General features: G+C 46.3%; 1 protein-coding gene across 1 annotated transcript; it reads right to left on the reverse strand.

Moving 5' to 3' along the window:
* Positions 1–9061: 9061 nt before the first annotated feature.
* PRDM13 (PR/SET domain 13) lies at positions 9062–16535 on the reverse strand. Its single transcript, XM_004580521.3, is given in 5 exon segments — positions 9062–10821; positions 14178–14298; positions 14607–14738; positions 16240–16481; positions 16484–16535. Coding segments are annotated over 5 exon segments (2307 nt in total).

Below are 16535 nucleotides of genomic sequence, written 5' to 3' on the forward strand. Positions count from 1 at the left end.
AAACAACTGGAATGAAAGTGCTCCCCTTGAACTGTTGTGAAAAGGACTTGAGGATACTTTTTAAACAAAGAATAATGAATATTAAATCTTTAAGACAGGGAAGAAAATAAGAAGATCTTGCAGCATGCTCCACATCTGGGACCTGGGGTGGGTGGGAGACTGAGTGGGGCTTCTCCCTTATAATCCCCCTTTAAACAGGAAGGAAACAATATGGAAATGATAGTCTTACCCACTTTCCTACAGCCCCTGAACCTTTTTACCCTAATCAACTATGTAAAGATTGTCAAAAATATAATTAAAAAAAGAATAATGAATATTAAATCTTTAAGACAGGGAAGAAAATAAGAATATATCCATTCTTAGGTGTTTATAAATGCCAAAAGAAACCCTAGAAGTACACAAGACACAAAGTGTTTGCAAAGTACGGATCCAAACTGTGATGATTTTGAAATGTATAAACTTGGAGAATGGGAGCATTTTAAGAAGCAGAACACAAAATTAAAGATAGGTATTAAAAGGGTAAGGATACATTTAGGATACATGTACCTGTAGTGATAACCAGTGGGTTGGTAGGAATATGCAAAGTAAGATGAAATTAAGACTCCTAAATATACTTATTAATATAGTTTTGATATCTTAGGTGTAAGTATTTCACCTGTTTCAAATACAATGTTAACTTTTTTAAAAGGAACCCATTTTCATTCTTGGGTTATTCAAGGTCTCTTTCCTTCCCTATCTTCTCCCTTCTACCCCAACATTCTTGTTCTACTTTAGTTCCATTCTGACACCTTGTATTTCCAGGGATTCTGTCTCAGCCTGGCTCTTCCCTAAGGATAAAACCTTTGGAATTCTACTTTGGATTGGCCCTTCTACTTTTCTTTCTGCTCACCCTCAGCAACATATCAACAGAACAGTTATGTGTCAACCCAGCCCAAAAGATGGACTCCCAGTGAAACTGACAGTAGGATGCTGGACTCTGACATTGTTCATTCCTACAATGTCAGGAAACACTTCAACAGTGCTATGATGAACTAATGACTGTTCATGAAGGGCTACCCATTGTAATACTAGAGGGAAAATCAGTAGGAGAGGGAAGGGACTTAAGAGGGGGGCAGGAAATCCCAGAGCCTATAGAACTGAATCATAAAATAATAATATATATGTACATGTGCATATATATAATAAATGTGTATGTGTGTATGTATAATATATGTATATTTGATATATATATATATATATATATATATAATAAAGAAAAAAACTAAGTCAACTCAGCCCCACACTTGACCCTACAGCCAAATTCCCAGTTTACATGTCAAGACAGTTTGAAATTTGACTGGCTTGGGTCTGACACGGTGGCCTAGTAGCTAAATCCTCATCTTACATGCACTGGGATGAAGATCTTTCTCTCTGTATCTCCTTCTCTCTGCAAATCTGCCTTTCTGATAAAAAAATAAATCTTTAAAAAAAAGAAAGAAAGAAAATTGACTAGCTCACATCAATCTAAGAGATTCCAAAAGACTAAAAAATGTTTTATGTCCTCACTCTGGAATTGAATAAATCTCTGGCAAATACACAATAGTCACGAAATTCTCCATAGAATTGAGTCATCATATTGCTTTTTTTATAACCACTCAAGACTCACTCTTATATATCTTGAGTTTAGAAATCCATCATAGTTTTTTCAGGAACACATTTCCCATGAAATTTTTTAAGGAATCACATATGCCTAAATTTAAAAAATAAATAAAATAAACTTTTCTTTTAATTCCATTTTCCACACTTTTTAAAGTGTTCACATGCACCTCTTTGCATCTCATGAGATCAAGCCAGGCTAAACAGAATCAAGTCTTATTGGGATTTTTTCAGAATCTAAGTGATTTCTGACCCGTAACAAACCAATGATGGTCTATAACTTAATTCTGGCTCTATCTGAAGAAACATGGAGACCCGTTGAACTTTCCCTTCATTGTCACATAAAGCATTCATTTGATGCAGGCACAAAGGCTTCAAACTGAATTTCTGGGCAACCCCTATGTCAGAAGGCAATATTGTATCACCAATGGACAGTATGTTTCAGAGACAGGCTGTAGTCAATGCGCCTGAGAATGAATCAGGAATATTTCTTGCTGGCTGGGAAACATGAACCTCCTTTTCATTATCTGTAGAATAGACGGTTATAATGATTGAATGAGGTAATAAAGATTAAATGAAATAAGTGCTGTTGAGTAAATCTCAAGGCAAAGTTAATTTTTTCTTACTTTATGAGAAGAGCACTAGTCAATATAAATGAAATTGCATACTACCAACTCAAAACAATGCTACGCAAATTTTGGAAGCACAAAATTGTAGCACAGTATGTACACAAAAACCTATAGATAGCAAAGCCAGTATCCTAAGACTATATTGCAGCAGGCTACCTCCAAATAACTCAGAAAGTCCATTCTACAAACCTCCTACAGCATCAAGCACATGCTTTTCTGTCTTCTTGTTTGCTAAGGCATTTTCCCCCTGCTTTCCAAAAATCACAAATAAACTTATAAAATGTGGCATGGCACATTGACTCATTTCTCACTGGGTTGACTCTCAGCATACCTGAAAGCATTTGGTTGCTCATAGGCACGTTCTGCTCCCGTCCAAAGCCCCCAACACAGCTTTGTTCCGACCTGTTTGCGTCTTCACTGACCTTAAGGTGATAATTTAGAAATTGGCTGTTCAGTGTCACATACAGAATCTTCTCTTCCTGCCTTACCTCCCTCCAGGGGTTTGAAAAAAAAAAAACAAAAATAAAAAAGAGTAAAAACAATCTTTGACCTTCACTCTTTCCCAGTAAAGCCATCAGCTATTGCATCTCTCTTCACCCTCTATCACTTAAGACATTTCCACCTAAGGCTTTCTACCCAGATCACTGGATTTGAGTGTCTGCCGTTCAAATACAATTTGCCATAGAACATTGAGCTTTAAATCATTGTCTACTTAGAGTAAATTCCAGGAATATTACTGGACTGTCAGTGTTAAAAACAACAAACATAAGTGCAGCTACTTTCTACAGTCCTGAATTAAGCAAAGGAAAACAAAAAGGTGGGGCAGGCAAAATGCTCATGATATTTCAATATCTACTATATTTTCATTGTTCCCTCACGCTCCATGAAAGCAGCTTTTAACCTGTTCAGTCACGAAAAGTCTGTTTTTCCAAGTTATGGCATTTATAGTCTTTATTGAACTTGGGCTTTAGTTTTCTATTCTTGACACGAAATGTTAGTTTAAAGCATTTAAACGTATTGTACATGAAATAAGACAAAACATGTAAAAGTGCCTCAAAAGTGCCTCAAAACGTGTTAGTGCATACATTACGTCCGCCCAAACTGGGTCCCTTTCTAGAGTTCTCTCCTACCACGGTTTGCCACCCAAAGCCGTTAGCTGTTAAATTACTGTGGCTGATGACAGAAGCTCTCCCATCATCTCTTGCAGGAAGGTCCCACCAGGCTCCTTCTGGAACTAAACACGGGCTGGGCCCCCCTGATAATCCTTTCCTTCACAATTCACCCCAGGGCAGCCAGGGATTACGTCGGACCTCCTGAGGGAGAAGGCGCCTCTGTCCACTTCCCTGTGGAGACAGATGAAGGCGGCTAAAGGCCCGGGGTGCCTCGGCTCTCCGCCACCACTAGGGACTCGCCGGGCCTGAAACTCCCTCGGGGTTTGTTGGGTGCCAGAGGCTCCCGCACAACACACGTACACGCCTCGAGACTGCCAGGCCTCTGCCCGAGTCCAAAACGCAGGAACCCCCACTCCCCGGAGGAGCGTCCCAAGCCCAGGCCAAGGCTCGCACCTTCACCGGCGCCCGACGCCGGGCCACGCCACGACGCAGTCGCTGCGTTCTCCGAAACAGCGCCTGCCCAAACCTTCGCGCGCGGCCAGTCCGCCACCAATAGCAACCCTGGCCCCAAAGCATGAGCCAATGGAAGCGCTCAGAGGAATGGGACTCAGCCAATCACTGCCCTTTCGGCTCTGGAACCCCAAACCACCCACCCCAACCAGAGCGGCGGCTCCTCTAACCATTCGCCATCCCTGGGAGTCTATAGACACAAAACCCAGAATGGACACGGCCTTGGCTCAGGAAGGCAGATGCATTGACTCGCCTCTACTGAATGCTTCTGCTTAAGCTCTCCGTTCTACTCAGTCACGCATTTGGAAAATCTGTGAAAACGAAAGCGGAAGCAGGGAAACATTCTACAACTAAAACCTAAGAACCTTTATGCTTGGTAAATACCTCCAATGAAAGAATGTCAACTGAATTTGAACTATAGAAATGCAACAAGGTGGCGCAATCCACCGTGGGGGGGGGGGAGGGAATCCCAGTGCATAAAAAAATGTATCACATAATGCAATGTAATTAGTTTTTAAAAAAAGGAAATGCAATAAAAATATATGTTAAAAAAAAAAGATTGATGTAAGAGAGGAACCCAGTATACATACAGGAGAAGATATCCAACTAGGAAACCAATTCCCTAATTCCCTCGGAGTTGTTTTTCTTTTTTGACCTTTGCACCAGGAACCAAGAAAAGAGATTAAATACATTTCTGTTACAATAACACACCATCATTGCAAGATCCTACAGAATAGTTTTCCTTTCTTCAAAATCCCCAACACTTCAACCTCCCTCCTACCCCAGCCACTGGGGTACTACTGCTACATCTACACTCTCGGGAGTTTTAGCATTTCCTGGGTCACATAAATGAAATAAAACAGTATATTATACTTTTCGATAGCACCTTTCACTTAGCGAGATGTATCTAAGATTCATACATGTCGTGTGTTGATGGATGGCATTTCCATTTATTAATATTACTCTGTTGTGTGGGTTTACCCAAACTTGCTTATTCACTTCCTGAAGGACATCTTGGTTGCTTGAAGTTTTTGACAATTTTCAATAAAGTTGCTATAAACCTTCAAAAAAAAAAAAAAGCTAAGAACCTTAAGAACTCGTGTTGGGCCCGGCAGCGTGGCCTAGTGGCTTCAAGTCCTCGCCTTGAACGCCGGGATCCCATATGCTCCGGTTCTAATCCCGGAAGCTCCACTCCCCATCCAGCTCCCTGCTTGTGGCTTGGGAAAGCAGTTGAGGACAGCCCAAAGATTTGGGACCCTGCACCCGCGTGGGAGACCCGGAAGAAGTTCCTGGATCCTGGCTTCGGATCGGCATAGCATCAGCCATTGCGCTCACTTGGGGAGTGAAACATCAGATGGAAGATCTTTCTCTCTGTCTCTCCTCCTCTCTGTATATCTGACTTTGTAATAAAAATAAATAAATCTAAAAAAGAAAAAGAAAAAAAGAACTCGTGTCTTAGCTTAAATGGGAAAATAGCCTGATGAGAGGTCTGAAGACGCTTCTTAGCAAACCGTGGAAGGTCCTGATGTACTGAAAGTGCTTCGTGCTCCTTAGGGTTAGAATTAACATGAGGAGAGCAGCTTCCTGTAAAAAAGAATTAATGCTTATGTTTGGGTGTTCCCTCAGTCCTCTTAGGTTGACTTCTTCTAGAGTCGTTTTAACATTATTGGAGAGATCTGGGCACTTCAAGTGAAACTCTAGGCAGTTGGTTGTCATTAGCTCATTAAATGTTCACAACCACCCTATTGCTTCTTTCGTCCTGTTTTACAAATGAAGAAATAAGGCAATAGAGAAACTACCCCCAAAATGTCAAGCTTTAATAAGCAAAATGAAAACCCGGGTCTTTCTGATCTATATGTTATCAAAACATTTTAAGGCCCAAATTAACTAGGTCTGAACAATCTGGAGTCTTTCACTTCTAAATGGCTTGAATCCTCTCCCCACCCCCCACATCTTTTCCTTACTGTTTTTTGGTGCAAAAGATTCAATTACAATCTTGGAAACTTCCAGGTGCCCCAGTGCCCCCCCCCCAGGTTAGTTGTGATCCCTAGTATAAGAAGACTTGCTGTGGGGTAGAGGGGCTGGGGGAGTGGAGAGAAAGACGGAGGAGAGTAGAAGAAGGAATCTAAGAAACACTACTGCAACTGAGCCATTTAAGTACCATTGTATAAGTCCACACATATTTGGCTTTGTCGTTAAAAAAAATGTTAACTGTATTGGGATGGTGTATGAATGAACAAATAAGGTGATTATCTGGATCCACTAGAATTGCAAGTGACTTTCTATTAAGATCCTTTTATTAGATGGCTTAGCCTTTAGGACATGGGTGTCCCCACCTCGGACTGTGTGAAGTCAATCCCTGGTCCTAATCCCAGCTTTCTGGGGGATAGCAGTGAATGCTCCCATAGTTCGGTTCCTGCTATACGTGTGGACACATGGGTCGAGTTTCCAGCTTCACCCTGGGTGGAGCCAATGCTGGCAATGGGGGAGTGAATCAGTAGATGCCAGCTGGTTTTTCGCTTCTCAAGCAAAAATAAATAAATAATAATAATAATAAGAAGAAGCCTTTTGTGTTCAGCTTCTATTTTTTAACCTAGAATGTGTTTGATAACTTCTACAAGTTTACAAGCAGAAATTGGAGGGGGAGGTGTTGTTTTATTAGGTATCAATTCTCAATGTGTTTTGTATGACTGAACTATTTTAATTTAGTTTTTATGTGTCTCCATAGAAAACAGCAAGAATTATGGGAATTGGTATTGAGCCAGGAAATGAGAGAAGAGTAATTTTATAATTAACACAATGCTTTGTATATTTCAAATGGAGACAGCCTTTCTCCTTGTCCTTGAGAATTTACACAATCTGATTTCAGAAAAGTTTTCCAATACTACAAGACTGGATCTGATTTCAAGCAATAAATGTTTCAAAGGACAATGCATAAAATTAGGCAAACGGGAAGAAGCTCTGTGCTCCTGGAACCCAGGTTTAGCAAAATGTTCAGATTCACTTTCAGCTTTGTGTGGCAAAACCGTCTCTGAACCTGCTGGGAGAAACCCAAGATCCTTCTCTCCACAGAGAAGAAAGAATGCAGGTAACCTACACATCTGCATACAGTATTCATTAGTGCTAATGTCGTTGTCACCACACTTTATTAGTCTACACTTTCTTTTCTCCTTTTATGGTTTTCTTCTGTAAAGCCAAACATTCTCTGGTAGATTGAAACTAAACATCTGTCATTTTTAGCATCATTTTTCTCACAGTAGAAATCTCTTCATAGATCACTACCTATAAAAATCAGAGGCTCTCCTCCATCCCACCCTACCCACAACTTTGTCAGAAAAGTTCCTACTAGCCAAGTCAATGAGTGAGGCTGCATTCCCGACTGGGACTGCAGAGTGGAGACTCACAAAAAGGCTATGTTGAAGCATGTGAACACATCAGGGTCCTATGCAGACCCTTTAGTGAACTACCAGAATCTCTGAACCAATCTCAGAGAAGTGCTGCAGACAGGAGCTCCCACGGTGTGTGCTCTTAACCACATACCTGGCCACACTCCATTTCCCAGAGCGAAATCATCCCCCCAGAATGTGAATGGGAGGTGGGATAGCTTTCAGTGGCAGCTCATACAATTGTATTCCTTATGAAAGCCTTCATTAATTAACATCAATTTTTTAAGTCCAGTAAATACAATTATTGTATCGGTGTATGCAGTTCTAAACACGTGAATCCCAGCAAGTTTGAACAGTGTATATTTCTCTTCTGTCAAATGTGCCCGAGAGTGACAACACAACAATGTCAGAAGAAATACGCGGCGGGAGGGGGGACATTAAGCCAGTAGTCAGCAGCTCCCACAAAGTAGATCCTTCTTTAGGATTTGTCAAAGATGATAGGTATTTTGCTTCCAGGAGAAATTTGTCAGAACAGAAAACCACAAGAAGCAGTATTTCAGTCGCTCTGCCGTTTTTTAGCAAGGGATAACATGTGGGGCTATTTAACTATTTATTTTTAAAACAAAGTTTCTGAGGGAGGGAGAGACAGAAAGAGATCTTCAGCCTGCTGCATCACTCCCCAACAGCTAGTAGTCTAGAATCCCATCCAAGTGTCCCACTCGGTTGTCAGGGGGTCCTAGCACTGCAGTCATTTCTGCTGATTCCCCAGGCACATCAGCAGGGAGCTGTATAGTGGCTGGGACTCCAAACTCAGAGGACACCAGCAAGGCAGGCAACAGCTGAACTGGTTGCACCACAATGCTTATGCAGAATTTATTTCCTTGAAGGTCAGTTGCATCCTCCATAACCTGAAAACAGTACTTAACTTGACTAACAATGGTTTTGGAAAACAACTGAAAATTTGCAAAATGTAGGTATTGAAAACAGCCTGTATCCCTTACATTTATGTATGACTAATCGAATTATACAGCATCCTATGATTATTTTACTGTGGGGTGGAAAGTTGTTTTCAAATTAAACTATTCTTTAAAGATATGCTGAAACTGGTAAATGAACAAAATCTCATTTGTATGTTTATTTTTCTTAAAGATTGCACAAACTGGAACCAACACCAAAATACTGTTCTCACTGTACATCATTCATTATAAAACAACATACAATACAGTTATACTCTACGAAATAGGATTTTGTTTACAATTATATATTGCATGCTCTTAGATTCATGCTGTAAATATTTCACATTTATCAGTAATCTCATAAATAATTGTGACAACCAATTTGAACACGGGCTACTACTACTATTCAGTGCGGCAAGACGTAATCTGACAGGACAGATGAAATGCAAAAAACAGGGGCGGGTTTGCTTCTTTAGTGAAACGCTAACGTAAAAGACAAAACGTCGTTTCAAAAGGCACAATTTCTTCCACAGAAAAGTACAATTTCAAAACACGTGCCAGTTAACATCGGCGTCCTTGAGGGTGCTATGACGTTGGTATTAATGTGAGAGTAAACTCCAAGGTCTGTGCAAGGGAGCTCCAACCCAGGAGTCCGGAGGCCTGGGGTACGGGGTGTGTAGCACACCCTCTACCCTGAAATTACCGCACTTCCTCCCGCAAATAAAACCTGATCTTAACACACACACACACACACACACACACACACACACACACACACACTCTCTCTCCTCTCGGCCCGCAATCCCAACCCCTTCCCTTCCGGAGTAGAAGGGTTAAGAGTCGCGCTCGCAGCCGCCCCCGGCCTCCGGGTCGCTCTGGTCGTCCGTGAAGCAGACGTCCACGTCGCTGTCGTCGCTCTTGGGATCACCCGGCTCCGGGGGGTAGCCGGGCTCTGCGCCCGGACCGTCGCCGGCCTTGGCGAGCAGGCTCTGGCCAGGGTGGCGCGACTTGACGTGGCGCTCCAGGTCCCGGCGGCGCACGAGCACCTTGCCGCAGAACTCGCAGCGGTAGGGCGTGTTGCCCTCGGCGTGCAGCCGGATGTGCTTGTTGAGGTTGCTGGGGTCGCCGAAGGGCCGCAGGCACACTTTGCACTTGAGCGGCTTGTAGCCCGTGTGTGTCCGCATGTGGATCTTGAGCCCGTACTTGCGCGAGTACAGCTTGCCGCAGTAGAGGCACAGGTGGCCGGTCTTGGGTTTGCCCACGCTGCTGCCACCGCCGCCCCCAGGGCCGCCTGACGCCACCACGGCCGGTGGCAGCGTCCCTGAGTCCAGCCGGCCGCGGCCCTTTCCAGACGCCATCTCCGACAGCTGCTGCGTATGCATGACGATCTCACGGTCAATACTGGCCAGGGACCCCAGCTCAGCGGGGCTTAGGGCGGCCGCAGCAGCAGCAGCAGCAGCCGCAGCAGCCGCCGGCCCGCTTAAATAGGAGATGGACTCAGGATACTTGAGCAGCCCACCGAAGTGCAATTTGAGTGGGTAGTATGCTGCGGCGGCCGGCGAGCTGTAGAGTAGCTCCCCGTTGTAGACGGTAAAGGCCGGCATGACGGCGGGCAGGTGGCTATACTCGCCCCCGGGATAGGCCTTGAACCCCCCGGCTTCGAGGGGCGGCAGAGCGCAGCGCTCCAGAGACAGCCCAGGCGCGGGAGGCAGCTGCGAGTACCGCGCTCCCGGGAGGGCTGCGGCAGTGGCGGGCGGGGTCCGCTCCACGTGCTTGAAGGCGGACGCCTCTTCCGGCGGGCCGGGCAGCAGAGGAAAGCCGCGCAGGGCCCCCGAGCAAGGCAAGCCAGACGGAGGCGGAGGCGGGTCCCCCGCGAGCAGGCACTTGGGGTGGTGGTGATGGTGGTGCGCATGGTGGTGATGGTGGTGGCCGGCGCTGCCCGCCGCCAGGTTCTCCCCGCTACCGGGGCGCCCGCCTGTCCGGCCCCCACTCAGAAGCCTGCCCAAGGCCAGGCCGGCTCCCTGCTTGCCTCCGCCCTCCTCTCTGTAGAGGTCGACTTGGCCGGCCGCAGCCGACCTGGCTAAGCCGGCGGGCTTGAAAGCGGAACGCACGCCGGGGTAGAAGGCCAGGCTGCCACCCCTCGCTGGGGAACCACCCACGTTGCCCAGGAAATGGCCGTGTCCTCGGGCGGCCCCGCTCATGTCCAGGGCGCGGTCCGGCTGTTCCTTGCCTTTCTTGGGCAATCCCCACTTGCTCGGGGACGATGAGGTGGCCGAGGGTGCAGAGGAGACCTCGCGCTTGATGCTCTCCCGCGCCCCGCAGCCCTGAGTGGGCAGTGGGGCCTGCGGGCGGGGCCTCAAAGGGTCTGCTGGGGTGAGCGCGGCGAATTCGGGCCCAGGGGCTTTGGGAGAGAGGCCAAGGCCGTCTGCCGCCGGGGCAGCGCTAGGACGAGCCGCGTGCTCCTGGAGCAGAAGGGAGCGGCCAGCGCCGCCGCCACCACCGCTAAGCACGCAGTGGAAGCGCAGGTGTGCCTTGAGGCTGTTGGGGTACCTAAAAGTCCTCCAGCAGTACCAGCAAATGTAGCGCTCCTCTCCTGGGCGAGAAAGAGTAGGAAAGTGACTCTGTGAGAGGCGAACGACCAGACCCAGAGTAAGCAGCAGTACACCCCAGGCAAAAGTCCAGCGGTAATGGGAGAATTGGGAGTGTTCTTGGGGCCTCTGGTATGTCTACTGTATCAGGGACCCAGAAGGTCCAACTGGCCACCCTAATCATCATCTGCACCCTCGGGGACTACTCTGAAGCCAGGAGGGGAGATCTGGACCTTTCCAACGGAGACCTCCTCCGGGCCATCTGAGCAAATCCTCATTGGAAGAGCAGTGCTCAAGCAGTCTGGCCAGGGAAGAGCAGAGAGCAGCTGTTGCTTTAAATCAAGTATTGAGGCTGTGCTGGGCCTGGGCCCATCTGTTGGCTCTTGCAGAATAAGTGGCGTATGTCAAGGAGTTTGGATAAACTGAACAAAGGCCAATCTAATGGTCGTGAGCGCCTCATTACCAGGCAAGACAATATCTTGTATGTATGGGCCATATGTAATCATTCCTTTCCCTAAAACAATATCTTTTGTGTCCACGACCCACCCTTTTTACCCCCTCCCTGTTTTAAACACTTCGCTTGAGGTTTTCCTGCAGCGTGACCAAGTGAAGGACCACATAGGGACTATAATTTGCTATTCTTCAAAAATTATTTGTATTTCCTCTTAACCCCATTTAATTTGGTGAAAGAAAAGTCCTGTGCTCTGATATCCTAGGAAGAATCATGATATTCCAAGAAGGATACTGCTCTATTATTTTCTCAGTTGTTCCACTTGGTGAGTAATTAACTCCCAAATAGCTACACTAATCCAATTTTAGCAAAATCCTTGAGAACCAAGATTACTTTTGTGCTTGTTACATTTATCTGTAAATGAGAGAGATAGACTCAGTTTTTAATAAGTATAGGACTCTGACAGGCATGATACACATATTTGGTGTCAAATCTTTCCTGTCTGATTAATATTATCAGTAATATTTTTTATTTTGCCAGACTCTGACCACAATCAACAAATATATCTGAGAAAGATTCTGGCCACATGTAGCAGTTTGTCTCCACTCAAAAAAAGTCACGACACTACTGTGCGGAGAACAATCTTGCAATTTGGTTTCTTTTAAAATATGGTTGAAAATACTGAAATGGAGCCACAAGGAAGTAGCCAAAGTATACACTGGTTTCCTAAAAGCTAATGGGAAAGGTAAATTCTCCCTCCTTTTATACAAGCATTTCAACTTTCTTAAACATTACTAGCAAATAATCTTAGGGGGGAAATTCCATTCTCCTTTGGGTATATTTATGTGTTGGCTTTGTGTAAAGCAAATAGTATCTCACCCCCATAATAAAGATGGAAGTTAACTCAAAAGCATTTCATTTCAATAAAAGACCAAGGGAGAAGAAAAAAAGAGGGGAGAAGAGTATTTGCCTGTGCAATTGTATCTTACTGTTTATAGACATCTCAGATGTAAACCATTTCTGGGTTCCTGTTACCCTGTCTTGAGCCCCTGTGAAACATAACTCTTGGAATAAGAGACAACAGATACTTCATCCATCCTCTTGATGCATTTGTCAATGTGTGATGTTAAATAACCTTCATTATTCTGAAGAACAGTACTTTTTCGGTATCTGGGAACAGTCAGTCTACCTCAGTTCACATAGTTGTTAAGACTAAGGAGCAGTATATTACTTCATCAAATTACAGAACTGAAGACCACTCAAGTTATCTAGGACTGGGAGTATGGCAACCCTACCTAATGTCATCCTGTTTCCACAATTTAAGCAAAAATCAAATGGTTCCTAATCTAATAGATCTCCTCTTCAGTTTATTCTAACTGACATGTTCTCCAGATTGTGAAAATTCAACTTACGCCAAGTGTATCAAACATACATCATAAGTGACTTTCTCCTTCATGTAATCATAAGGTGATCAAAATTTCAAACATCTCCATGAAGAATAAGTCAGGTTCAAAACAACCCAAACCAAAAGGAAAAGAGAAGTAGTGTATATTTTGACATCTGTTCCTTAAGCTGTTTACAGACTCAGTTGGTTGAAATAAAAACATTTAAGGTCATTATCAACACAATTGTTTTGGGACTGTTTGAGAGTACCTAATGAAGAGTGGTTCATTTAGAAAAGGCTAGTCCTTATGGAGAATGGTCCTCCCAACTATTCCGTTGTGGCTAATCTAAGATTTCCCCACTTATGGGGGCTCTTCCCATGCTACTTTTACTCAAAGAACATGACGAGCAAATTTAAGATAGTGTGATGTATGGAACAAACTAAATTAGTATAATTTCTATTAAAACCTGCATGAAAATGTACCCACCGAATCAATTCAACTAAGGTACAGAGGATAATTGATACATTGAAGTGAAGTGACTCAATGTCCTTAATAACCCTTATTCTGTCTCATTCATGGAGTGCTTGCTGATACCCCAAATTTGTATCAATCTTTCCGTCTACCTCTAAAGAGATGAGATTGTGTGGGTTATTCCGGATACTATGCTAAAATATTTCACAAGATTATGCTCACTAAATAATACATGAATATTTGGGAGAAGTTACAAACTAGAATAACTGGTAGAGGTATGGGGGTGCCGGGTAATCATGGAAGCTTTACAGAAGGGAGTCTCAGGGTCTTTACTATTTTAGCATTTTCCAGCCTTGTTTCCACAGGAAGTGTTCTTCAGTGTTCCAGCGAAGGTTTGCGATTGTTTCTCTTTAGTTAGTGCACCTTCATTTGCATAAGCCTGCTCTTGGCTTTGAAAGGAATCAAATAAATCTGAGAAGAAACTGGGATACAACCCAGATTCAATTTAAGTAGGGAGAGGGAAGAGAACAAATACCTCTTAAATGGAAAGGCCTTGGTACCTGCCAAAGGAGTGGCAGTAACTACCGTAATGCTTCTAAATTACTGTAGGAATACATTGGAAACCAGTGAGGGAAAGAAGCCCTCCTGCCTAGTGAAAGCGCTCCAGCTTGAGTAATGCTTTCTGGGTCTCACCATGTAATCACTGTAACAATATTTTAAGGCTCTTTAAAAAAATAGATTCTTAATTGAGTATATAACATCTTTTAGGGCATGCAATAGAAATGCATGATCCAGTAAAGTTCATAAATAGTATCTCCCCGCTCCTGCCATCCCCAGCCAGATGATTGCTGCCACTGTCGTCACCATTATTTTAAGGAGATGTGATGACGTCGCCTCTCGGCCTACACCGGGAGCGTAAATTCAGCTTTACACAGATCAAGAGAAAGGTCCTTCAGGTTTGGGGAGACCTTGGAAGCCGGGTGCAGGGAAAGGGCGGGGAGGGTCTGAACTCACAGCCACCCACTCTAGACTGAAGCCCTCTGGGAGGCAGTACCTTTCTCGTCGTGCGTCGGAGTCGCGGTGGTGGGGATGTCGAACCACTGAGCCAGGGAATTGGAATACCACACCGTCAGTTCCTCCCCCGGCTGGACGTCTCGTAAGGCTCGATAGAAGATCTGGGACCCAAGGAATGGGACAGCTGTCATTTCTGGGGTCACCGGTCAAAAAGGCAACTGGAAAGCAAGGTTTAGATCCTGGCCCCTGATACTGTGTGACTCTAGTGGAGAAACTAGTGGATCTCTCTGAACCTCGCTTCCCTCCATCCAACGGGAAACTAACACAGTAGTATTTACCACGCAGGGTCAGGAGGTTTAAACGACACCTAAAGCGCTTTGCTCAGGGTTGTTGTCCCTCCCTGGACCCTTATCCCGTAAAGGACCTTTGGGTAGACAGAATGAGGAAGGGTGCGGGGAGTTGGCAGTACCTGTCCTCCCGGTAAGTCTGCAATAGCTTCCAGAGTCTGTTCCTGGGGGTTCCTGGCTGCCCGGATTAACCCTATCCACTCCAGAGGGGAGCCCCCCGACTCGTCCACCAGCTCGCCTCTCACCATGCGCACCTGCAACACAAGCAGTGGTCGTTCTCCCGCGCCCCATGATCAAGCCCACAAACCAGAGGGAAAGTTTGTCCTTCTTCCCCACCCGACTCGGGAAAACGGTGGTGTTTACGTTGACCAAGGTGGTGTTGGCGATTGGAAATATCCTAATTCCTTTAGAGCCCTAATGAAGGAAAGGCGGAAGAGGGAAGGCTGGTTGATCTAGCTGTACCCTCCGTGCGCGCCGCACCTGGCGGGTTCCAGCACGTTCCCCAACCCCACCGCGGCTCTCCCACTTGCAGTTCCGAACGCAGCGGTAGCGCCGGGGAAAGACGCAGAAAAGTCAGGACCAGCGCTCCGAGCGTGCGCTTCCCTGGTGCTCAGCGCCGCCCATTCCTGCAGCACCACGTCTAGGTGCGGGCGAGCCTGGCAGCCCACGTCTCCGAACTAAGCACCTGCAGGGAAAAGCTTGTCCACAGCTGGCTGTCTATTTAAAAGCAATTAAGTCGCATTTAAAGAGGAAGGCGTGGTGGGCAGCAAACCCCATTTGAGACTGTGGGCAGGGTGGGGGAGAGGGAGAGAAAGAGGTGCTGGCAACCGCAGCGAGGTGCGGGATGGGGGGTGGGGGTCCCGCAAGAGGGACGCCCTGGCTATTTCTGACAAACAGGCTCTGGACAGCGATTAGCCAAGCTGTGGTCCTGCCTTTCCACCAGACCCCTTGGCCGCTGTTTGCCAACTTTGTGGCCCTGGGGCTCCCCCAAGGCTGGCGACAGTGTCTCTAAATTCTGTTTCTGGTTAGGGATCGCTGTTTGCGGAGTCGGAGTCAAAAAGTTAGCCAGTGCTGCCTCTTGGTTGGGACTCTGGATTCTAAGTCTATCTGCAGGTGCCCTGATCAGTGGGTGCCCATCACCCCCGGAGCCCGCGTCAGAGCCTGACTTACCCTGTCTTCTTTTACCCCAAACCCACAGGCAAACATCCACAGGAGGAAAAAAATCTGACGGAGGTTCCAAGAACTCAGCTTCCCAGGGATTATTTATTTCCCCCTTCTCGTCCCACACCCTCCCCGGAATAAAATTCCTTGAAGAGTAATCGAAGCCTCAAATTAGCATAACGAAGAGAAGTAGCAGGCCAAGTCCACTGCACGCTGCACCTGGGAGAGATTAGTTATTCTGGCTTTGAGGTGCAGAGGCAGGTGGGGGCGGGAGACCTCCGGCACTGCTGAGGAGTCCCCGAGTTCCTAGTCGTCCTCGCACAGAGAGGCCCGTGCAAGTGGGTGCACTCTAGCTCTCTTCAATCACTCCTCTAACCAGCTCTCAACGAGACTTCCAAAAAATCGAGACGTAAAGCTCTCAATCAATGAGACAGTAAAAATGATCGGAGTCCCCTTCCACCTGGCACACGTTGCAGATAACGACTCAGTCACACCTCCCCTTACCCCCGAACTCCCTTTCTCTTTTCTACCCACTTCTTGGGTCAGGGTAAAGGAGGGCGAATGGCAGAGGACGGAGGTCGTATTGGCCAATACCTTTTTCTTGGGCCCAGGCTCCCTGCGGTCTGACAGGTACTTGCCCAGTTTAAAGGTGCCGGGCACCGGCCCGAGGCGCAAACCGGCGGGAATGCAGCAGTCGGCACTGACGCTGGTGGCCGGAACGCGGGTGGCTGCGTGCATAGTTGTTGTTGATGATGTCGCCGCCGCCAGGCAGGCGCTGGGGCGCACAGGGTCTTCGTCAGGGCGCGAGTGACAGATTCGGAGCGGTGCGCTAGCCAGGAAGCCGCACCCCGACGTGCGTCCTCCGCCCGCGGAGTGACGCGGGCAGCCAT

This window comes from Ochotona princeps, chromosome 1 (genome assembly GCF_030435755.1).
Source record: "Ochotona princeps isolate mOchPri1 chromosome 1, mOchPri1.hap1, whole genome shotgun sequence".
NCBI lineage: Eukaryota > Metazoa > Chordata > Mammalia > Lagomorpha > Ochotonidae > Ochotona > Ochotona princeps.